This window comes from Brachycentrus maculatus, unplaced genomic scaffold (assembly GCF_059751285.1).
Source record: "Brachycentrus maculatus isolate JH-2025_06_01 unplaced genomic scaffold, ASM5975128v1 h1tg000345l, whole genome shotgun sequence".
NCBI lineage: Eukaryota > Metazoa > Arthropoda > Insecta > Trichoptera > Brachycentridae > Brachycentrus > Brachycentrus maculatus.
In genome coordinates this window covers 525,190-551,926 of record NW_028281094.1, presented here as the reverse complement: position 1 = coordinate 551,926, position 26,737 = coordinate 525,190, and the positions used below count along the sequence as shown (strand labels likewise).

At 31.8% G+C, this 26,737-nt stretch overlaps 1 protein-coding gene across 1 annotated transcript; it reads left to right on the top strand.

The window, feature by feature from the left end:
* The first annotated feature begins 1,278 nt into the window (after window positions 1-1,278).
* Window positions 1,279-8,279, top strand: LOC148303810 (uncharacterized). Its single transcript, XM_088269350.1, has 3 exons — window positions 1,279-2,028; window positions 2,611-3,330; window positions 8,037-8,279. The coding sequence occupies exons 1-3, from the start codon at window positions 1,279-1,281 to the stop codon at window positions 8,277-8,279; spliced, it is 1,713 nt and encodes a 570-aa protein (XP_088125476.1).
* The last annotated feature ends 18,458 nt before the right edge of the window (window positions 8,280-26,737 follow it).

Sequence of the window (26,737 nt, the reverse complement as noted above, 5' to 3'; positions counted from 1 at the left end):
GTTTTTGAAAATTGCCTTTGAGGCCATTTGATTTTTTAAATATAAAATTGAAAAACATAAATGATTTAACGGTAAATTATTCTTGAAATGTTATGTTGGCCTCAGGCTAGAAATTTAAATATTTCAGATAAAAAAAAATCAGATAACTTTATATTATTATTATTGACCTCCTGTATTACACGTGTCGATGTTCGTTGACCTCAGTTTAAACAAAGGAAATTAATTTCATAAATTTATTCGGCAGTCACATTGTGGTAAAATATATCGATTTTTAACAAATGTTTTACATAAAAAATAATGAAGTTTTTACTTCTTTTTCTTTTTCTTTCAGCCTTTATTCACACCCGTTCGTCAATACGAAGCAGTGTTATTTTGACTGTTAAATACCGAATGAAAAGGTGATTAGCCCTGATTTTAGATATTAGTGAAAATTCTGATATTATATGAAAAAAAATCGCACTATCATTGATCAACATTCTTCACTTTATACAGAAAAGAATAAATTTATCATTTATTTATTTTACATGTATATAAAATACATATTACAGCCTAAATTAGTGTAATGGCTTAAATATTACATAATGTAACTTACACCTACGTTGTATATTTTAAAAAAATTAACAAAAAAAATTCTAATGATAAAACATATGTTTAAAAAACAAATATAAAAACCTAAAAAAAAATTTTAGTTTTCGGATCTTTTTTTAGTCATTAGTTGTAAATAAATTAACTGTATTCATCTTTATTCACAAAAAAATTGTATTCTTTACAGTCGTTTGTTATGCTTTGCTTTACCTTGTAGATTATGTTAAAAACAACCTTTTACTATTCATATTTATTGATAAAATAATAAGGACACTTTACAGTCGTTTGTTATGCTTTGATTTACCTTGTATATTATGTTTAAAACCACCTTTCAATATTCATATTTATTGATAAAATAGTAAGAACACAAGGGGGTGTGCTTGGAGTATGAAGTGAATATATAACCTCTCTACTCAAATGTCAACCTCACCTGCATGTGGTGCACCCTGCTACGCTGACGAGGCTCTGACGACCGAGAGTCTCCCGGAATAAGGAGGCACCTCTACAAAGCCAACGGCCTTTGGGGCGAATGAGCTAAGTAGAGTGGGGCAATCTCTTGTCCCCAAGGTGGGAAACTGCCTTGAAAGGGCGGATGAACCAAACAGTGTGGTCAACGGCTTGAGGATGCAGAAGGCCAGAGGGATACCACTGCATTAAAGATCCTCAGGATTCCCTAACCCTGGTTAGCCATAAATGTCGATCAACAACTTAAGACTTACTGATCATGGACCTCGGACCCCAAGATCCGGCAGGAGAAGGAACAAGGCTTCTCAGGTCGTCAACCAGCGAAACCCTTGTGACAACAAATTCAACATTGGTACTTGGAATGTTAGAACCATGCTACAACCGAGCAAAATCGAAGAAATCTCACAACAAATGACACAAGCAAAATTAGATATCCTAGGTATCTCTGAAACAAGATGGGCGGGAAATGGCGATTATGTCAAAGACGACTTGAGAATAATTCATAGTGGATGTGAAAAAAGAGGCAGCAAAGGTGTAGCAATCATTTTGAAAGGTGGATGGAAGAACAGCGTCCTTAACACTTTTCACGTAAATGAAAGAATCATTATGATAAAGCTACAAGCCCAGCCCACAGACATGTACGTCATACAAGTGTATTTTCCAACATCAAACTGCAACGAAGAAGAAATTGACACCATGTACGAACAACTTGAAGAGCTGCTGAGACTTACCGAAAACAAATCAAATGTGATTATTATGGGAGACTTCAACGCCTCAGTCGGAAGTCAAACAACTGATCAAGAATGTATCGGAAAGTTTGGTTTAGGAAATATGAATGAAAGAGGAGAAAAAATGATAGAATTTTGCAAGCAATCTGAGATGATCGTCACCAACACAATGTACGAAGTCCCCAAGAGAAGGAGGTACACGTGGAAGGCCCCCGGAGACACGAGGAGATATCAAATTGATTACATTCTAGTAAAGAAAAAATATAGAAATCAAATACGATCTAGTCACTCATACCCTGGAAATCAAATAGATAGTGATCACACTCTAGTCAAAGCGGTATGCAATATTAGATTTAAGAAAATAATCATGGCCAAGAAAAAGCACTGGTGTTTGGAAAAATTAAAAGATATAAAATTAGTAAAAGACTTCCAATCAACTCTAGTAAAGATTAATAATGAGATAGAACCAACTTCTTGGGAGACAATGAAAAAAAACATCAATGCAGCATGTGACGAAAGTATTGGGAAAAACGTCCTAGAACCCAGGAAACCATGGATGAATCAAAAAATACTAGAATTAATCAAGGAAAGAAACAAACTAAGGAATAAAGATTATGTCAAATACAAACGGATCAAAAATCAAATTACAGACCAATGTCGCAATGCAAAAAATTAATGGTTACGTGAAAACTGTAAAGAAATCGAAAGCCTATTACACAAAAATAATATCGATAAAGCATATAACAGAGTTAAAAGCCTAGAATATACACCTAAAACAAAGAGCAATATTGTTAAAGACAAAAACGGAAACCTATTATTTGAAAATGAAAAGGTAGCTGAGCGATGGAAGGAATATCTAGAAGATCTGTACTGTGGAAATGATATCGAAGACGAAAGGATTTATTTGGAACCAGAAGAAGAAGTAGATCCCGATTGCAAAGGACCACCCTTGACAAGGGCTGAATTCGATTTTGCAGTGAAGGCCTTAACGGATAGAAAAGCAACTGGGATAGATGATATACCTGCTGAGGTTTTAAAGAATGTAGACGAACGGACGAAGACAGCACTATATAACATCATAAGTGAGTGCTATGAAAAGGGAAAATTGCCCAACGACTTCGTAAAGAGTAAGTCTATAACAATACCTAAAAAGGGAAATGCAGCAGACTGCAACAACTATAGAACCATAACACTTCTATCCCACGCATCCAAAGTGCTCCTGAACACTATAAAGGGCAGGTTGAAAAAGAAAGTGGAGGAACAGCTTGGAGAGGATCAGTTTGGTTTTAGAAGTGGAGTGGGAACACGAGAGGCAATTTTGGCACTGAGACAGATACTGGAAAGACGACTGGATGTGAATCTTATAACATACACGACCTTTATAGACTTAGAGAAGGCTTTTGATAGAGTGGATTGGTACCTCTTGTTTAAAGTCATGAAGAAAAGAGGAATTGATTGGAAGGACAGAAGAACCATCCTCAAATTGTACAAGGACCAATCCACTCTCATAGATATTAATGGCTCCTCAAAAGAAGCCAAGATAAGAAAAGGTGTGAGACAGGGTTGTCCGCTGTCACCCTATCTATTCAATTTGTTCATAGAGGAGGCCATTGAAGAGTTGAAGGAAAAAACAAATGGAGTAAAAATAAACGGTCAACAAATACATTGTATAAGATTCGCTGATGACATCGCCCTGATAGCAGAGGACGAGAGTGACATGAACCACATGTTAAACACTCTCTCTAATGCTCTGGATAAGTTCCATTTGAAAATTAATGCCGCCAAAACAAAATCAATGATTGTTGAAAAAGAGCAATCTGACCTCCATCCAACAATACTTCTCGGAAATAGAGTAATTCAACAGTTGGATCAATTCTGTTATCTGGGTAGCACGCTAACATATAACAATAAATGTACCCTAGACATAAAAAAGAGGATAACGCTAGCCAAGCAAACTTTTATGAAAAAGTACAGCCTCCTATCAAACAAACATTTAAAAATTGAAGTAAGAAAAGGATTCATAAAGGCTTTTGTTTGGAGTGTTTTGTTGTATGGGTGTGAAACCTGGACCATCCAAAAGTACGAAAAAGACCGGCTTGAAGCATTTGAGATGTGGGTTTGGAGGAAGATGACCAAAACATCATGGGTCGTAAGGAAGTCCAACGAAAAGGTGTTGCAGGACGTAAAAGAAAGAAGAGAGCTTATAAATCATATTTTGAAGAGGAAGGCCAAGCTAATAGGGCACTCAATTAGACATAGCACCTTTCTTAGCAACATCTTCGAAGGAAGAATCTTGGGAAAACGAACAAGAGGCCGCCCAAGAACTTCATACTTCCAGGATTTGAAGCGGCTCATGGACGTCTCCTCCTATTCGCAGCTCAAGAGGATGGCGACTGACAGAGACAAGTGGCTGACACAACAAGGCGCTGCCTTTAGAAGATGATGATGATGAGTAAGAACACTTTACAGTCGTTTGTTATGCTTTGATTTACCTTGTATATTATGTTTAAAACCACCTTTCAATATTCATATTTATTGATAAAATAGTAAGAACACTTTACAGTCGTTTGTTATGCTTTGATTTACCTTGAATATTATGTTTAAAACCACCTTTTAATATTCATATTTATTGATAAAATAGTAAGGACACTTTAGAGTCGTTTGTTATGCTTTGATTTACCTTGTATATTATGTTTAAAACCACCTTTCAATTTTCATATTTATTGTTAAAATAGTTTAGACACTTTACAGTCGTTTGTTATGCTTTGCTTTACTGTGTATATTTTGTTTGAAAACCACTGTCGTCTCCCATAAATTATTGCTGCACATGTTAAAACTGTCACTCAGAATTGTATAACTACATAAGGACCGTCAGTCCATTTTATCTTCACATTCGATTGATAATGCCATAACTAGGCGAAACAATTGTCACAATATTAATTGTTTATGTGTTTTTCTTAATAAAATATTTTTGTTAATAAAATACAACTTAGTAGACTCAAAAAATCTGTGTTTGATTTAAAATTAATACATAAATTAAAATGGAGTTCTAAATCAATAAATACCATATATATAGTTGTTTGTTATGCTGTGTTTTGCCTTGTATAATATACTTACGGTATCTATTCATATTTATTCACAAAATAGGACAATCATTTCTCCAAAACGATCCATTTCCCAATTATCGTAATTGATTCAATTGTCATAAAATACCATATTAGATACTTATAAACCATCTAAGCCGATCAATACTGAGAGTATTTACCTTAACAAGTGTATAATCAAGTAGGTACGTAAGTACTCATTGATTTTTCGATCGTGACGTAAAAAGGGTTAATTAAAAAGCGGGTTTTTTCGGCATCAATTATGTACCTGACAAAAAGCAAACAGTACCCTCATAAACGAAAGAGCAAATAAATGCGGTTGTTTTGTGTGCTCTTGTTGGAACGATTTTTTAAAAATTCATCGCGAACAGCCAACAGTCTTGTCCGGAGAGACGCGTTATAACTTCCCTTGAAGAACCATAAATATTTGTTTGCGAGTTTAATATTTGTTTCGGATTTTCCATGTCTCTTATTAAAAAATAAATACAGACCCTCCGTTTGTTATTTGGACAGGAGGTTTGGAAAATGCAATATGAAATTGAGATAAATATATTCTCATCTTTGTAGAATTTGCGCATTTAAAAATGGCGATTCTTTCTTCAGGTAACAAAAACACTTAATAATAAAATAAAATAAAACAAATTGGTTTTAACCACTTTTTATTGGTACACTTTATCCCATACCTTAGTGCGTGGAAGTTTTTGGTAAGGGAAGGGTAATTAACTATGAGTATTTCAATGTTTTAGAATTTAGTACATAAACCCTGATGATGACAAGGTTCTTGTTGAAACCGGCTGGATAAAGTGTACCAATAAAAAGTGGTTAAAACAATGTTGTTTTATTTTATAAAGTTTATAAAATGTGCCACAAAGTATCTCCGAAAAACATTAAAAAAAATTATGAAATAGGTTATTAGTTTCTTCTTCTTCTTCTTCTTGGTGTAGGCCTTGTGGCCTGTTTTTAAGAGGTACAAGCCTCCTACGATATCGATTCCCAGCTATCAATCCATCTCTTTGGTGGTCTGCCCTGGAGTCGTCTACCATGGGGTTGGCCGTGCAGTGCAATGTAGGGGGGGGGGGTTTTGGATGGTTCCATCCTCCTCACATACGCATACAATTGTCTCCTTCGTTCCCTTCCCCACCTAACGACATCTTCGATCATCATTTTGAGTGTGTCAAAATGTTTATTCACAAATCTGGATTTTCTCCACTTAAAATTATTTTTTTTCATTGATATTTCAACATAGATGAAGAAGAATATGGTAGTATCAAAAGGCCTTATGACCTATCATAATCTGGTTCGGTTATTTGATCACTTTACACACGTGCAACATTCACCATTCTCCCCATGATTGTCAACCACACTACTTAAATTTTTAAAACTACTACAAATAACATTTATCTCATAATGCTGTACACATGAGTTCCCAAGAGCCATTTACGTTGGATTAAAAAAGATTTTAATTACCAAAAAGCCGTTTTGGGTGTATGCAAGATCCGAAACCCGGAATATTTTTGTCAAATTAAAACAAACCATCACACCGCTTCCCCGAAGGGGTAGGCAGAGAGAATCGAACGCCACACCACTCTGTCTTTGCAAACTTTCTTTGCCTCTTCTACATTTATGCATTTCCTCATACATACTCAACGATTATTAAGCTGCATAAAATTTTTAATCATGTTTTTAAACGTTTCTCAGTATGTTTATATGATCTGGAAAAAGTGCACATACTGGAGACACCTGAAACATTATTTTAAATTTAAATCAAGCTTAAAATTTGAACTGTTTAACAGCCTGTGAATTAACTAGTGAAATAACCACATTACTCAAATTTCAAAAGGTTTCAACCAAATATGCTAGATACAAAATATCAACTGCAATTTTCATGTAAACATAATAATTTCAACCATAATGAATATCGTGAATGTAGTTTTACTCGAAAAATACATTTCATATTTGCAACCAATGCATGTGTGTATCTTCCCTAAATTTAAGTACGTGGTTGTCACTCATGGATAGAATGCTAAATTTTGCATTGCATAAAGTGAACACTTAAACCAACCAATGACTAGTTTGTAAGTCCTGTAAATGCCAAGGCTTTTTCAAAATATTTTTTCGATCTTAATAGACTCAGCAGAAAATGAAAATCTAAAAAAAAAACAATCCTTTTGTGTACTGCTTTTATTAATAAAGGTGTTTTACGTTGGCGACATTAAAGTTTCTATATATAGATATAGAGTGTAAAATAGTATTTTTTGTATACAGATTGCTTCTACAGTGATTCAATTTACATTTTAATTTAATTTTATTTAAGCTCTTACCTTGATAGTTGCAACAAATAAAACTTTAAGTTTAATTTAGATGTGAATTTTCTTATCTCACTTCAAAGTTTGTAAATACTCTCCTTATCATTCATCATTTCCTTTGTGTAATACTTTAAAGTGGTATTATATAAAGTGAACGATGAATGATAAGGTGATTGTTATCACTATACCACAAAGTTAACAATGCTTTAATACAAAATGTCTAAGTTTGTTATTTTACTTTAAAAGCGTGTTTTTTTTATAGAAACATAAATTTAAAAAATACTTTTTTGAATAATCTATTACTAAAGCTGCAATATCCTACTACTACCTGTTACCTTAGTAGTTTATTGCTATATGCCTAATACACATATCACTCACTCTTTTCAACAACGTCATAATCGTAAATAAATCATAAAAATCGTTAATTTTCAGCTGTGCATGTTTTCGGAATGCCCAAAAAATGTACTATATCCCAGCAAAAGCGACATATGTTTAACATAATATTTACCCGCTACAGGGCAGAAAGCGTTGTTTTTGCATTTTGAAGAAAAGGTATTGTTTAATAATTTAAAAAAAATTAAACTTAATATTTTCCAAATGAAGGAAAAAACTTTCAGGTTTTACCTTAAAAAATCTGTTGCATAGTAAAAAGTTCAATAAGTGGCTTGATATTTATTTTTAATCTTTAAAAACGATCTCTTGAAAAATTAAGTTTTTAATATTTGACGTTGTTGAAAGGAGTGAGCGATATAGCATTTTAGTCATAAATAAGTAGAATTTAGATTTTTAAAAAAAATAAGCCTCAAATTATTGAATAATTTTATGTTGGAAATCCGTGATTTTGGTAGGTTGGTACCTTCCAGTGCGGTGGATTTCGGCGGGAAGCCAAGAATCCCATTCCGGATATGTGGGAATTTCCCAAATCGACCGCCATGCATCATGCCTACAATACACGCGAGCAGTCTCTCCCAACTCCTGTACTCCTGTACTCCTGTTCTAAGTTCGGCAATATAAATAACAATATGCTTTCAGACTCCGCCAATGGGCACTCTCCGGTGATATTATGTAACCCTTCTGGCCGTGTTGGATGAGATTTATAAAGAATACTTCTTTTACAGATTCTTTATTACTGTCATGGCTCAATTCATTCGGAAATCTTTTATTCCAGGCTACAAATCGGAAACACATTTAACAAAGGTTAAAATCTATTTAACAATTAAACCATAATACTTCTTCTTCTTCTTCAAACCCTTATCCGCACCCCAATGGTGCATAGAGCACTGCATAATAAAAACGCAGTGTTATCTTGATCGTTAACACATGAAGGAAATGTGAGTAGTCTTGCGCTTCAGGTACCAGTCCAGGATAATATTGAATAAATATAACAGGAAAAAAATAACTTTGTATTTATTTGACTCCCCCCTGGGAATCGAACCCGGGACCTCCAATACGGCAGCCGAGCATATACAATATGTGTGTTTTTATCATATTAATTAAAATATCTGTATTAATATCTCTAATTTAAGTTTTCACATTTTTTTTACGTTTATATTGTTTACTAGAACATGGATATTACTTTTTTAAATTACGTAAAAATAAAATTTCCGACACGTTTTGAAAAAGTCGAAGAAAATAAACATTTTCATAAAGGGATCCGGAGATAAAATTTCGTTAAATCAATCACAAAGGAGCGCAGGATGTAAATTGACTTCTCCTTAAATATAATTTAGGAGAAAAATAAAATAACGGCACCTACCTACGTTGATAATGTTTTCAATTTATGTCTTCAAATTTATCGAAGTGAGAAATTTTCTTATTTTTTTACTTTCAGCCATTAAATCAATATATATTTTTTAGATGACGGTTCAAACGGCTTTTCCTCACTTTCTTTCAAAATTTAATGTAAAATATTTAAAGAGTACGAAAGGATACATGAAAAATGAGGAATATTGGGAGGGAAAAAAACTAAATGAGGAACATTAATATTTTCAGAAAATGCTAAATAAAAAAATAAAAACTTACTCGACTCAATCAAAGATGGTGCCAAGAACTCGTATGTGGAAGAAAGTGTTGATTGAAGGGTTGCCCGTTTATGAAATGATCACTTAAACTAGTCAGACAGGTCGTTAGCCCTGTAAATACCTAGACATCCAAAATCTTCTCCATCAAAATAAACATTTTATTTTGGACACTGGATTCCACCTAAAGGAAGGTAAACCTATATAAAAACATTTTTTTTATAACAAAAGAGAAATATTTGTGATTTTATTATTTATAAAAATACTTCAATATCATACTTTTGTATTTCCGTGAGTCTAAGCGGCTTATTATTACAAATGTGTAGATATCATATTGTGGTAGACTAGGTTCGAAGCGAGAAACTCTGACTCAAGAGTCCGCGACACTAACCACGGGACCACAACCCGACACTTTATAAATATTATTAAATAATTTTCATAATATAAGTGGAGAAACCTATTTACTTCACAAATTCTTAATTGGCAGCTCCGTCAGCCAAAAATTACAATTTGTTTGCGAAAGGAATTCAATAACAGTGCACATATATAAAATAAAATCAAAATGCATGTTCAATAAGGGGCCGAACGTTACACACGTGTGTAAAACGATCACTTAAGCCAGCCAAATGCCAGGTCATAGACCCTGGATTTCTCTGAAATCCATCTTCTTTCGTATAAAAACGATATATGATTATTTTAACGTCGAGACAACTATGTATAATATATATCAGGAGGGAAAGTAGTAATTGGGGTTAAAAATGGTGAAAGTTTGAAATCGGTATTCCTAAGTTTGTGTTTTGTTTTATTTTAATTCTTAAGTACGTATCGGCAAAGGCAGATTTTTAATTAAAAATTCTTTTTCACCATGGCACGATATAATATGACATCGTTTCACGGCTTGGTGATCGCTTCTCGCGATCGGTTTTCTATTAACTCGGGTATGATTTAAATTTGCACTCAGCTGTATCGATGGTTTTAATATCGGAACTGACTCTGATGAGATTTTTCAATTACCTAAATGCAAATAAGGAACGGAAATACCTGATCAATATTGCGCGGTTTCAGAGAGTTCGACTCAAATGGATTTTGCTCGAGATTCTCGGTATTTTTAAAAAGAAATTTTAGTCATTTGCTCTTCGTATTTTGAAGTGTAGTGGCTCAGTGATATTTCTAAAGGGAAGTGAAATGAAAACAAAATATCAACTATTTTGAAATATTTGACATATTATTGGGAAAATGTAATATTTAAAATATTAGAATATATAGTAACTTCAAAATTATTTTTAAAAAATGCTGATGTGCGCAAGTGAAGCTCAACTAAAATTATATTCAGCTTCATTAATTGATTAAGGATTCACTTTATAATAATATCTGTTAATTTTGTGAAAGAATTTTTTTGTTCGTAATAACTCATCTACATATTTTTTAAATCCATTATGACATATGTTTCGATGCATCAACGGAGTTTGAAACACGTGTAACGACACATTTAAAGAAATTATGATATTTACCCACATGATTAAAATTTCAAAAATTTATATTTAAAAAATATTTAAGACAATTGTATGCAGGTAGAAATGTAATGATAAGGACACCAGACTGATGAAAAATACATATTTCTTGAATTGATTTTGTGTTTAATATTTTACCTATTTTTTCTTTCACCGGCATCAAATAGAAATACAAAGAAATTATCGTAATAAAAAATGTATGTTGATCTTTAAAACACGATTATTTTATATAAATGATGTAATTTACTTTACTAATTGGATTTGAATTGAATGAATATAAATAAGGGTTGTCTGAGGTGTATTTCGAGGCGTGGAATATCTCTGACTGGCGAAATAAAGCTATAAATCTCTACCGCGAGGGCCTCGAAATCTTCTACAAGACTTTCCAGCATCTTTTTGCGGAATGGTTTATCCCACATAAATCCATTATTTCTAAGGAGGTATAACTCTTTTTTATGTCTGAAAAGAAGAATGTACAAAAAAAGAGAAATGGCGAACATTTCAAAAAACTTCATCAGTGAATGGTTTTTTAGGCGCTAAAAAGCTCATTTCATGTCGGGTAGTCCTAGCTTTATCAAAGTAATTGAGAGAAAACAGCAATTTTTAGGGTGTATGAAAAATATATTTTAAGATTATTTTTTTTAATCTTTACTATATTTTCAGATTATTTTTCAGACAAATATTAAATATGTCGATATTACTATTTAAATTTTAAAACAGTTAAGAAAAAATCCATATTAAAGGTGCCTTAGCTGAGACGAAGCGTCTATTGTTTTTTAATTGAAGATAGAAGATAATGTATCCCAGGGCTTAGGAACAGGAATTTTGCTAACTTAAGAGATTGTATATTATTCACCATTTTGCAGCTATATACTTTACAAAATCTTAGTTGATGAGATTTTAATTAGCCTAAATTCTACATCTTTAAAAATTTCTACTTATATAGAAAAGAATTCAAAAGCAAAATTTTGAACATTAATGCAATATAAATTCAATGCGATAGTGGGCAGAATTGAACGTTACTCAAGTGTATAAAGTGATCACTTAAGCCAACCAAATGAAAGCTCAGACTTTCATCTTCTTTTGTATAAAAAAAGATTGATGCGTCATCTCAGTTGAAACACCTTTCATTTTTGTAATAAAATTAAATTAAACTACATATCCATCCCTGAAGATAACAAGGTTCTCGTCGAAACTGTTTGGAGAAAAGTACCAAGAATAAAAGTGGTTAAAGACAAACTTATATTTTTATTTTTATAAAATGTCCCACAAAATACATACCTGGAAAAAAAACATCCTAGAATCCTTTAATATATATTGATATATCATTTGAATATTTATTATTTAAACATTTACTTTGTGGTAAGACATGATTGAATCATAAATAAAACACTTGTTTTTTAACAATTGAGTATTTTATTGTTACGACTAGTTTCAGAAGCTACAAGTGCTTCCTTCTACGGGTTGAACAAAGTTTATATTATTTTCTGATATCTCAAAAAAGATGAAAAAGGATATAAAAGTCTGGGCATTTACGGGGCTTCCGGCTGTCATAGGCTAGTTTAAGAAATCACTATACACACGTGTAACAAAAATAATCGAATTTATATTCAAACCCGTAGATGGAAGCATCAGTAGCATTCGAAAATAATCGTTACAATTTTATACTCAAGTGGGAAAAATTAGTTGAGGTTTATTTATTATATTTAATATATATATAATCATACATTTTTATTTACTTTAATCTCCCTTTTTTATTACAGCGAATGGATGAAAATCGAGTAAGTAATATACGTAAACCGTTTATTGTAGATATAATAAAATCCATTAAACTTTACCATTGGATTAATTTTCAGCGAAACTTTTCCTCCATAAAAACGCTCTTAAAAATGAGGCAAAAGGAAAAACGTAGAATTAGTCGCGTATTTCCCGGTGCAGGTCACTTTGGTGATTTGAATAATTTCCGTGTAAAAGTTTGTTGATCAAGTGACGTCGTTAGAGCGGGAACTGTTCCGCCGACGGAAACTTTCCCGCGCCAGCGGGCGGAAGGGCTGCACAAAACCAAATCAGCTTCCCACACCCTGAAAGATTCAGGTAAGAGGGCGTATCAAAAAGATTGTCACAAATAAATAAACATAACTTTATGCACTTATTTATAACAACAAAATAATGTCAGACATTACATGGTCAGTTTTAATATTTGGATGATTTTTCAAGCGCCATTTTTATGATTTTTTTGTTTCAAGGATTCTGTTGAAGAAACTTAAATTAGTAATAATAATAACAAATATTTAGAATAATTAATAATTATACATATTTAAGGTTAAAAGGAGAAAAAGCTTAAAAGCCTACGATATAAATGTGATATTATATTATAACATTAAAATAAAGTCTGAGTTCTGATTTATGATAATAATATTTTTTTTAATGTATTATATTTAAAATTTCAAGACTAGAGACAAAAATAGCCGCCAATGAAAAACAGATTACGAAAACAAACTCTTATTTTCAATTGCTTAATTAAATCTATCCATTTTTATTTTAAATTTTACATGGAAAATATCACTTTCTCTCTAAATCTATCAAGAAGCTGTCCTGATCTGCACTGATCACCTTGCCTTCATGCAATCATCAATCGAAATAACATTGGATTAATTTGTTGCAGTGCCCTATACACCATTGGGTTGGGATAAAGGTAAGAAGAAAGAAGAAGTTCAAATCTGCCAGGTAAACTGTTAAATTGTTTATTAATGCAAAATTTGTATTTAATTTTCAGCTACAATAATTTTGGTAAATTACGAACACATTTGATAATTTTCGGTTTTTCCAAATCGTTACATTTTCAATTATTTTCCATCGGTTGAACTGTTAAATTTTATTTCCATTAATTCAATTAATAATTTATAATATTAATTTATAATAAATTTAGTACCACGTCATTATTATAATTACGCATGCAAATTGCTTCAATATTTTTGCGTTAAAATGTATCGTGGAAAACCGAATAATATTTTTTCAAGCGAATTGAACTGCCATTTTAATTCAGATAAAGTCTGGATTCACAATAAATACTCGTATAAATATTCGAATCCATTGCTTATCAATATTTCATCTGTGATATATTAAAGTTATCGCTTCATTTACATATTAAAACTGCCAAATAAATAGAGGTAAACCATCCATTTGATGTTAATTTATTATTGGTAATATCCGGGGTAATCATACCTTGTTTTTTTCCAAAGATAATCTGTTTTTATATATCTGCCTCCGTAGTGTAATGGTTATCACGCTCGGCTAATTTTGGAGGTCCCGGGTTCGATTCCCAGAAGGGGGGGGGGGTCGAATAAATATAAGTGATTTTTCACTCTTATATTTATTCAATATAAACCTGGACTTATTCAATATTATTACCTGGAATGTAAACGATCAAGATAACACTGCGTTTATATGATACAGTACCCCTTGCACCATTGGGATGCGGATAAGGGTTAGAAGATGTTCTATTATTAACAGCCGAAACTTTTCAATTCAAGGGTATTTATTTCTTTAATGTTTTTCGCAGTGGCAAAACTTTGTGGCACATTTTATAAACTTTATAAAAAACAACTTTGTTTTAACCAATTTTTTTTATAAGTACACTTAAACCTACCGGTTCCGACAAGAACCTTGTCATTATCAGGGTTTATATAATTCTAAAACAATAAAAACATTAAAATACTCATAATTAATTACATTCCCTTACCAAAAACTTCCACACACTCCGTAAAAATCATAAATGTTATTTTTATTGTGCAGTGCGTAGCAACCCCAAATAACAATCACCCACAAACGGTATGAAGCCGCGCGCGCATACGTAAAGTGGAGCACACACACAAAAACCTACTAGGGTAATTAGTTTATTACATTACAAAAAAGTGTTTTACTTATTATTTGTAACACAACGAACATCCAAGTAACACAAGTTTGAGCGTTCCATGGCTTACAGCCTGGTATTTGGCTGGCTTAAAGATTTTTCTTATACTTCTTGACTCTCATCCTAGGTTGGTACTTGAAACTAAGGACCAGACACCTCGCCTCTATATGTGTTATTAATGTTATTTTAACTAACGTTATAGTTAAGGATAAGAAGAAGTGGAAAAAACAAAAAATGTTTCCGATATCAAAATTCTAAACACTTTCATCAAACAAAAACACTTTGATAGTCATCATTTAATAAACGATACAATACCAACACATATTTATTAAATAATATTCAATTATATACCTGTTTCAATATTCCTTCTTCCTACAAAATCAATTTTTTTTACGATACCCTTTTTTTGTCTCTTAATGTTCTTAATAGTTTTTTTAACGTAAATGTGGAATTGTTTAATTGGCTTTATTTTTATTAATGTAACTTTTTTGTTAATGTTATAATTATGTTTATTATTGTTAATGTAACTATTGTTTATAACATACTTTTTTTTTAAATTAATAAATATATGTAACAGTTATAAAGTTGAATATTGTTACAATCTGAGAAATGATACAAATATTGCAAGACAAATGACAAATATTAATATGACATGATTTTTTTTTACTATATAAAATGAGACTTTTAGATTCCATTTTGTCTTCAGCAATTTGAGCCGCTAAAACACGAGGCATAGATTTTTGTATTCTTCTTGGAAAACTATTTGCGTAATAAAACGAGTTATAGAGTTATGGAGCCGGGAAAACGCGAATTCGATTGTATCTGAACTTGCGGAAAATCAATTTTATTCGAAAACAAATATGTATTCTATATACCCTAATGCTGTAATAAAATATGTCAATTTGTATGAACGTCTATTGTATTTGGTATACAACACTTCTTAAGTAATGAAACTGTGTATTTGACAATTCTAGGAAACGTAAATTATTTTACGAGTATATAATAATATTATCTATTGATTACTTTTATGACGTAGGCATACATATGTGTTTATGTTATTTTACAAATAGTAACATATTCCTATATACATATTATTATGTATAAAAATATGAGTGTGCTGGAAAAATATGGAACAATTTCATGAGCCAATACGTTCTTCCTAAAGATTCTAATCGTAAACTACATATTACCAAAATAATTGATGAGAATATTTTTATTTCCCGATAAATAAATATTGGAAAATCATAAACTAGGCTGAGATAAGTATTATCGAAAAAATTAAAAACGGTTTCGAGATGGTTTGGATGTGAATCGATTGATTGAAGAAAGAGCAGTTAAGACAATGTAATACCGAGGAAAACTTGGTTTGACAAAGTTTTTAAAACTTAAAAGCCGGCAGGTTAGGAATAATCGGCGGGTATGTGTGTGGAGATCCATGAGTATGGAAGGGCAAAGTTTGTTTGCAAAGACAGATTGGTGTCGCGTTCTATTCTCTCTGCCTACCTCTGTGATGGTTAGTTGGTAAGTTATTTTATTTTATTTTACTAACGCAATTAAAATGATATTTTAATAAAAACATTCTAAGGAATATTTATAAGACTGGAAGCATCTATTTGTTCAATAAAAAAGATAAAATGGGATACAAATCGCTCACTCCTTTCAAGAACGTCATAAATCAAAAAACTTGATTATTCAGGATAACGTTTTCAATGTATAAAAATATAAGACAATGTATTAAAAATAAATATCAAGCCACTTATTGAACTTTTTACTGTGCAACAGATCTTTTTAGGTAAAACCTGAAGGTTTTTTCTCCATATTAAAAATATTTAGTATATTTCAAAAAATAATTAAACAATACCTTTTCTTTAAAATGCAAAAAAAACACTTTCTGCCCTGTAGCGAGTAAATATTAAGTTAAAAATATGCCGCTTTTGCTGGGATATAGTACATTTCCTGGGCATTCCGAAAACATGCTCACCTGAAAATTGACTATTTTTGATTTATGACGTTCTTGAAAGGAGTGAGCGATATATGTATGTAACGTAAAGAGATTACAAAACTTCCAGTACAAAATAGTAAAATCCGAATAACAGTAAAATATTGTGCAAAGTTATTATATCGCAGTTGCGCGAGTTTTGTGCATTGCAGATTACTCGAGATTGCACATTTGTTGCATAGTAAGTAGTGCAGGGACGTGAATTATTGTTAGCGAGGCTTTCTTAGATCTTTGTCAACACTTCTGATTTATACACGGGGCGTGTTGCCACACTTCACTTTATGTGCAGCCAGCCACCCTGCCAAGTATTGCAACCCCCATAAAGTTGCCAAGGGAACTTGTCACCGATGTAAAACATGTCCCCAATTTGTGAAATTGTCGCTGAAATATCATATTTTAAATTGATACAAAGTGCTCGTTGGAGGGAAAATTGTCGGATACAAATAAAAGTATAATATGTGCCTGTATATTATATTTCCAACGGCTCACTTATGATAAAGGCACGAACGAACAATTTTCTCTTCTTTGAAATCGTAGCTATTATAAACACTTATATTTAGTGTCGGGTTGTAGTCCCGTGGTTAGTGTCGCAGTCTCTGAGTTAAAATTTTTGAGTTTGAATACAGTCTACTGCAATTTGATACCCAATTTGGATAATGAAACGCTTTGGCCCAAAATATTATGTGTACATTGTAAAAACAAAAATAATTCTGTTAAAAAAATATTTCTATTATAAAACACTGTTCTCCCTATTATTGAATATCCTTTTTGACTGGATTCTTGGAAGTTGTATTAATGATGTATTTTAACAAGCGATTTCGATTCAAATAAATATTTTAGGAAATATTAAATATTAAAATATGAAATAATTTTACTGCTATAATTTGTATATTAAAAAAATTCAAGAATTCTATTTCAAATCCGTCACATGTATATTATATTGTACGATAATATTCTGACATTTCCAGGAATGTTATTCATAATACATGTATAAAACGGAAATTGGTTTATTTATTCAATGCAGGGAAATGTCTGGAATGGTAAGCTTTTGTCATATTATTCATGTCGTATCATTATGAAATTCTTAGATCAATCGAACTATTTTTGATTTGGGCTTGTGTTTATATTTTTATATTTATATTTATTGTTTACTATTCTATTTTGATCATAATGTATATTTCGTTCATATTTCATAATGAACATGAAGAAAACAAAATACACTCAGTTTTATTATTTGATGTTTCTATTCAAAATATACGGATTAAAAACATGCGTAGTTAATATGTATTATTTATAACATTGTTTCACTTGCATACATATAAAATTTACCAAATTTCCTAATAAAAAATATTATATGTGTCGCTTCCGTAGTATAGATGTCGAAGTGTTAAGCTATCGTACTGCAGGTCTCGGATTCGATCCCAGGAAGATCAAAATAAATGTAAGTGTTTTTTACATCTAGTATTTATGTGCTACAAAATATAAACACATAGTTCTTTTTGACAAGTGACCGGATTTCGTCATCACCGACTTCATCAAACTGATCACTAACAGATCAATCTGGTGATATCAAAACGACAAAACCCAGTCACTGGTCAAATAAAATATATGTGGAAAAAATATATAGTTGTAATTTTTATAATATCTATGCAGAAATGCAGTTTCACTACGAAATGTCAGAAAAAACTGATTTTTGCAGTAACTTTAGACTTGTACCTTATAAGGCAGGCCTAATCACCTTTCTTTTGTATATGTTATGATCAAGATGACACTGCTTATAAACAATGCAGTGCTCTATGCACTATTAGATGCGGATAAGGGTTTAAAAGATAATGCCTCACAAGACGGAAATAAAATTGTACTATCTAAGGAAATGTATTTCAAGCCTATGCAAATTTTTCCGCAGTGCAAAATGGGGTCACACCAAGCACCTGACATTTCGCAGAGTAGTTAGAATGTCTCGGATAGTATTAAAAATCGATATGTATTAAAATCTGAAACAAAATTCAGGGTTGAAACTTGACAAAGATTAAGATCAGTTCAAAAGTTGGTGCGAATTTGAAAGTATACGAGAAAGTTATCGAGGTTAAACTTGAATAATAAGTTTGGGAAAAAGCCGCAGTTTGAAGCGCAAAATATCTATCTTGGGATTTAAGTTTATCTGCCGATTTGTAGGGAACAATCAAGGATCAGCGAAGGAAATCCCGAGGGCTTAAATACCGCCAAACACGATACAATGAAAGTCGAAATAGAAGAAGTTAATTTTCTTATCTAAAATAAATCTTGACAACAATTGTTATTTCTTAATTATCATCATATACCTAATGAAAACTAACATATTATGGTAATGTTCTCTAAATGAGGTTTCCCGTGCAATTAAAATATAAAATATTTTTTTTACGTATAAAAGTGTCAAGGAGTTTCAGTTAAATTTTCATGTATAGTTTGTGCTAAAATTCATATTTGAAAAATTAATTGTATCATAAATTTATGTAGGCACTTTTTCCTATTTTTAATTTTCCCATGGAAATTGATAGATTGGTTTACAAATCTGCTATATGGCATCACCGATACTGCACGAAAAATTTAGGTACTTTTCAAAAAGGAATAACCCGCAAAGCGTCTATTTTAGATGCTTGTCTGCAGGTAGGATATTGAAAGCTGTCTCACCGCACGCCCAGATCTGAAACAGATCTGCTTCCTGACAGATCTGCTCTTGCAAAGCAATTTTTTTTAACTACGTTGTGAAATTTATTGAAAATGTGAAACAATATAAAACAAATACAAACATTTATTTTGTATTTTAAAAGCATTGGGTAATAAAACACTCTCCTTATAATCCTTTGTTTACTTTATGTAATAAAAGTGGTATTACACAAAGTAAACAATGGAAGATAAGGAGAGTTTTTTATACAAACATTGTTCGAAGTGCACAAATTACTTTAGAAACCACAATTAAAATACATAAGTTCTCGTATGACCCATCCAACAAACGTCAATTCAAGTGTTGTTTTGACAGTAACTAGAATTTACGCCATTAACTTTAAATTGGATTCATTCAAAATTCAACGGAATGGCGGTACATTCTCGCCTGGAACGAAAAACCTCCGTCATTTCATTCAAAATTACCCCTAACTTTAGAACTGTAAAGTGCAAATGTTAATTTTGTTTTGTCGCTCTGGAAGTATCTACTTGTGCTTTTATTTGTTTAAAAACTGTATTTTTGGTTACTTTGAATTGTTTTTTCGTAATTTAGGAAATGAAGGGGTTGGTATTTGGTAAACTTTTTGAATAAATAAAATTATTTTGTTTCGCGATCTTCCTGGTGTCTCAAATACACTCATTTATTAAAGATTTTATGTCTTTACTTTAGTGTTGGTAGTCTTTTCTTTAGTGTTGGTTGTAGTAACTTGCCTTCATGTAGTAATATTAATTAATCATAAAAAATCTAATAACTCTTCTACCATACAATGCAAATTAATTTCACCTAATGATTTTGAAGCACCAATAAATAAAAACTTATTATTCCATATAATACATTAAAATTTTATCATTATTATTGCGATACGTTTTTAATTTTTTGAAATATTAATCAGTTTTTTTTTAATAAAATTTCATTGGTGGCGATTAAAAAATCGCTAATTGGACGAGAATTGAAACTGAAATTTCAAGAAAGTTTCAATTTCTCTATCATGTACATCGAATCGGGAGTGAATAAAATAAAATGATTTATACACAACGATAAAATAAGATAAAGTACATGAATACGTCAGATGCTATATATAAACAGCGAAGTACCACGCATTGTGTTTTTACAAACCTAACGAATCAGTTTAAAAAAAACAATAGGTTCACTTTTTTCTCGTTTTGTCGTAAACATCAAATTATGAACATACACCTCTTATTTAAGTTACTAAAAACTAAATCAGCATTATTTATTCAAGCACCAATAAATGTTAGTGTGAAAATTCAATAAACATTATATTTCTTTGAAAAAAATTCTATCGTTGTATTTATTTTGTGATGCTCTCTCTCTCTTTCTCTCTTTCACACTAAATGTCTCTCATTGTCTATTTTTTAAGAAGTTTCACTTTTATCACGTGTGCGGTGCTACACGCGCATTTTTTACATAAAAAATTACTCATTTAAGAGTAGACTGAAATAATTCACATAATTTTACATATTACGACATTTTACATTATTTTTGGCTTTATATTAAATACCGAATTTTGGTACCAAAATTTTAAATAAGTAAGAATTACTCCACTTTGGGAAGACATTGAGTTTTTGTAATAATATTATCAAAAGGTTTCAAGGCTCACTTTGCAGATACTCAACCTTAAGTATTTCAAAACAACTCAGTCCAAGAATTCCTTCCAATATTGATTTGCTCGTCTAATATATTTTTATATCGCCCGAACTTAAGAAAGACGGCTGAAGAAGGTTCGAAAGAGGGTTGTTATAACAATATAATGTACGCTACTAACTTTGTTATCTTAATTTATTAACTTACTCGTAATACCTCCATTGTTGCTCTGAAGCTAGAACGAAGAGAAGCGTTGTGATACTGTTTTCATTTTTCCGCCTCTCGTCAAAAATCGCGGGAAACATCTCGTTCTTGGCGCGGACAAAAGATGGCGCCTCTCCCCGCAGGATCCCAACCGTCTGAATTTGCATAGAGCCCCGTGGAATTTATTCATCAAGTCCTAAATGAACATCGTGAATGTGCCACGTGGATTTACATATTTCTTGTTCGCTTTGGCTAAACATTAATCTCCTTAATCTCGGGATCTACAACCGGGCCGCGGAATGTTTGAATAATTTTATGAATTTAAATTGTTGTAATAAAAATTTGATAAACACTGGCAATCGTTTAGGATAAAAGCACTGAATCTGATATTCAATTCATTCAAATCCTTATCCGCACCCCAATGGTGTATAGGGCACTGCATTATATAAAAGCAGTGTTATCTTGATCGTTAACACACGAAGGAAAGGTGATCAGCCCTCCGCTTTAGGTACCAGTCCAGGGTAATATTGAATAAATATTAGAGGGAAAAAATCACTTATATTTATTTGACCCCCCGAAAACAGTAGCCGAGCGTGCTGACCATTACGCTACGGAGGCGGACGATAATCTGATAACCGAGCCATATTATGATAAGCGATCAAATTAACACGTCTCTTTCTTATGCCTAACATGTGTCTATTCTTAATATCTATTCAAATTAACATGTGTCTATTCTTATATCTGTACAAATTAACTCGTGCATATCTTCTGCGCAACACGTGTCTATCGTATATTTCAATACAAAATAACACGTGTCTTTCTTATGCATAATACGTGTCTAACCTATATGTCTATACAAATTAACGCGCGTCTATCTTATGCGCAACACGTGTCTATCTTATATATCTTTATAAATCAACACGTGTCTATCTTATGCGTAACACTTGTCTATCCTATGTCTATACATATTAACACGCGTCTATCTTATGCGTAAAATGTGTCTATCCTATATGTCTATACAAATTAACACGTGTCTATCCTTTGCTCTGTTGCAACGGTTGGGCGGAATAAGCTTGTGGAAACATCATATCTAAAGCTTTTATTGTTACGAATTTTAGTTTTACGCTTAAGACGAACTTATGTTGATTTTATCATTTATTATTTAAAATCACCATAATTAACACATTATTTTTATCACGTTTGGTTCATTTGAAGAATTGTGAGAAAAACGTGACATTTTAATGTAAATATTCTTCCAGACGACAAAGCGTGCTAAAAATACGTAATTGCATCGCGAAATACGATGGTACATAAAATATTTCGGACAATAATTCGCATATGCAGTGCTTCATATAAATCGGAGGTCAGTATTAACCCCTGGGACATATGGTTTTATATATATTTTGTCCACCTCCGTAGTGTAATAATGGTCAGCGCGCTCAGCTACCCTACTGGAGGTCCAGGGGTTAACTCCCTGGGGGGGTCAAATAAATATATGTAATAATATAATACTCTACGATAGTGGAAAGAAATAAAACGATAGCATTTAAATAAGATATATTTAAATTATTTTTGATCTTATTTAAATGTCAATTGAATTAAGTTTTTAATTTAAGAAATGTCTGTCAATCACAGAATGCAGTCCGGTCTATTTCAGACGTCAAGAGGTTAACAAGTTCCTTATTTCATAAACGGTGAGCATTATTACGTGATTTTAACAAAATAGCCATCATGTTAAAACTGGCCTTGTGTTCATTACCATTTAATTCCGCAAATTCTATTCATATAATTAAATCAAATAGTTTATTTTCATTTGTAACGATAAAACAATGCGTTCTCAGATATTTGGTACTCATTGTAGACAGGATAACATAAACGTAAAGTATTCAGCAAATAGTTCCCGCTTCCGGTTTTATGTTAATATTCCGAATCATTAAAATACATTATCACTACCTCACATAATATCGTCCCCTTTCAGGAAAAAGTCACCGTAGTAACTAACAAACACAATGTTGACATTTGTAAGCCTAGAACACAAAACGATAAAACGAATGACATATAATTTAAACTAATCATTTCTATTAATTATTACTTTCAATTTTTTTTTTAAAAATTGAGAAATTTACTAGAGAAATTTCCATGATGCCTTCAGTCTCAAAAGAAACGATTTTTTTTTCAAATTCTTCAGTGTTGTATCCGATAAATAATAATACTAACATAAAATAAAAATAAAGTATTGTAAGGATATCTACATAATATTAAATAAGATAAATCGTTAAATTGGAATATCGTATAGATATAAGTTTGAAAACAAAGCTTTGAATTTTTATACAAGGATACACCTACATTTTTTAACTTTTGAGATCTCAGCCTTAACTAGGAGACAATGCTCTGGTTACAGAAAATTTTGAAATAAGTCCTAAAGTTTAGAAAAAAGGGATAGCCATTTAAAAGACAAATATTTAAATACAAAAAATTTGTAGAACTACATGAGTATTATAAAAATATGCTTTTGACATTTGAATTTTTTTATGTATAGTTATTCGAGTATACATATTTAAGAAGCTTATAAGGCTAGAGTCTTCGAGATAGAATAAGAAACGCCAGGATCAGGGAAATATGCGAGATCGAAGATTTCGTTAGTTGGGGAAGGCAACGAAGGAGACAATGGTATTCGCATGTGAGGAGAATGGAACCATCCTGACACCCCCACATCGCACTATATAGCCAATCCCATGGTAGACGACTCCCGGGCAAACCGATATTCATTGCATCACCTTATGAAAAAATTCGAATTTTTTCGTATATATATTATATTCTCTGAATTAAGCATTAATTCATAAAATCTTTTCAAGCCGTAATTTTACGAAGGTGTCGCGCAGTATTGTTTTTCCAAACCCTTCCTGAAATTTATCTCTGAGTTTAACTTATCCCTTTATTATCAGGACTGAAAAATCTTAATTAGAACGATAACTACCTTCCAAGCCCTTAGGCTTAAGTCTTTTAAAGATGCTACATCATCACATTTCTCTAAGTTTTAATCCAAAAAACACTTTGAAAAATGTTAATTGAAAAGATTTTTTACGGGAGAGATATTTAAGAAGGTTAATTAAGGTTGTATATAGATAGAAAAAAACTAAAAGAAACCAACTTAAATTTGTTAGCGTTGAATTTTTTCTTAAAACATATATTTAAAAAAATATTTTCACAAATATTCTATTTTATGTGTAGAAGACGATGTTTTAAACTAAATTGTCTACTTATTGGCATTTCAATATAGATGAAGAAGAATATGGAAGTCTGGGCATTAACAAGGCTTTGGATCAGTCATAGGTTGATTGAAGTGATCACTTTATATAAGTGTAACATTCACCATTCTACCCATGATTGACAACCAGACTCAAATTTATGACACCCACATTTCAAATAATTCACACGTCTCTTCATGGGTAAGTTTACGGCAGTATTTATGGTTGATTTGTGTAAGCTTTTTATTGCGCAGAGACATTTTTACTTTTTGAATGTATACAAGTTCTCTTTCGAATTATTTTATAATCTGCGAGATGCCTGAAAACAAGATTTCTAATTTTTATAAGCTTATAATTTGAGCAGTTGTTTTACTAGCTACATTTTGGGTGTGTTCAAATACTTGTTCACAAATCTAGATTTCTCTACTCAGGAGTTATTTGAAATAACTCCTTAGTGGAGAAACTTTAATTTGTGAACTGATAACAAAACTTCAAAAAAAAAATTCTTATGTAAAATTATATTTATTTTTCTATTTAACCTTCTTTTGTATGCTAATTCTTCGACACCATCATTATAAAAAAAATAATAAAAAAATTAAACCATATCCGCTCCCTAGGTGGAGCATATGGAGTCCACAAACTGTCTCCAGGCTTTTCTGTCGGCTGCCAGCTCCCTTTCATCCTCCTAAGTCAGATCCGCGTCCCGAAGTTCTGACGAGAGCTGCCGACGAATTGTCAGCAGTGGTCGTCCTGGGCGGCGCGAACCTGATGCCTTGAACACCATCATAGTTTAATAAAAATACTTAGTATTTATTGAGTGAAATTTTAATTTACAAAAAAGGTGAAATCTTTTTTCAACCACCCATCATTACACCCTAGTCAATTCATACAACGTCACAAGGGTAACATGGAATATTTATTTATTTTTTGTTTGAATTAATCAAATGTTTACATGTCAAAACGAAGTTTGAGGGAAAAGTTTTTATTTAATCTTCTCTAAACCCTTTTCAAAGAACCCTAAACTACTCGATGTTGACGTATCGCATTTGTTAGTTTGAGGTTATTCCCATACTTGGCAGTTTTCAGATAGGAATCCAATTTCTTGGAAATGTCAAACTAATGATGTCCTTACCAACTTCGGTTGTAACATAGTTTGACGTTCAAACTTTACGTTCTAAATAAATGTTTGAATGACAAGTTTCGGATAAATAGTTTCGATTCGTAAATTTACCATGTTCATATATTTAACATTATACTCATGTTTTTACCAGGCTATATATATAAAAATATAAAACCCTTATCCGCACCCAAATGGTGCATAGGGCACTGTGTCATATAAACGCAGTGTTATCTTGATCGTTTATACATGAAGGAAAGGTGATCAGCCCTCCGCTTCAGGTACCAGTCCATGGTAATTTTGAATAAATATTACTGTGAAAAGATCACTAATATTTATTTTACTCCCCTTGGGAATCGAACCCGGGACCTCCAGAACGGTAGCCGAGCGTGCTGACCATTACACTACGGAGGCGGACAAAACAAAATACCGGGCTATGCATATGAATATAACTACGTTTGGCTTGTTTTAGATTTCATTCATATTCGAATTAATATGTTTTTAAATTTGTTGTTGATATTTTGGTTGCATTTTTTTTAAGTTAAAGTGGACGTGCAATAGCGTATTTTTTTTTAATAAGTGGACTTGTGATATATGTATTTAATATTGTGTAATTTTTATTATATTTATATTTATTTGAAATTGTGTAAAAAGTAAGTTTTTTAAGTCAAAGTGGACGTGCGATTTATTTGAAATTGTGTGAAAAGAAAGTTTTGCTTGGCTGAAGTGGACGAAATTGTGAGAAATGATTTTTTTTTAGTTTAAGTGGACGTGCAATTTATTTTAATAAATGTACTTTAAAAAAGTGCAATCGATTTGGAATTGTTTATAGCTAAATCAATAAAAAATCAGTAGAATTCTATACATATACTATCTTAAATGGCTGTATAGAAATTTCAGCTTTTTTGTAAGATTAGACGTGACATTTAAAATTGTTGTTACACTAAAATATTTAAAATGGCAATTGAAGTGGCGAAAAAGTTGAAGAAAGACGAGGAAAATTATGAACAACTAAAAGGCAAGGAAATTCTTCAAGTAAATCGCTCTTTCCAGCAGTAAACTTTGGCTTTATCCCATAATTACGATTCAGGTCAAATGTTCCGGAACTGCACCAGTTTGCAGTCAAACTTTTCAATACTTCCTGCGTCTTGGGGAAGTAATCCTGCTTCCTGCTCCTCCTTGCTAGCTAAATGGTACCCAAATGGCGCGGGGTTGTCGAATACTGAACTGCTT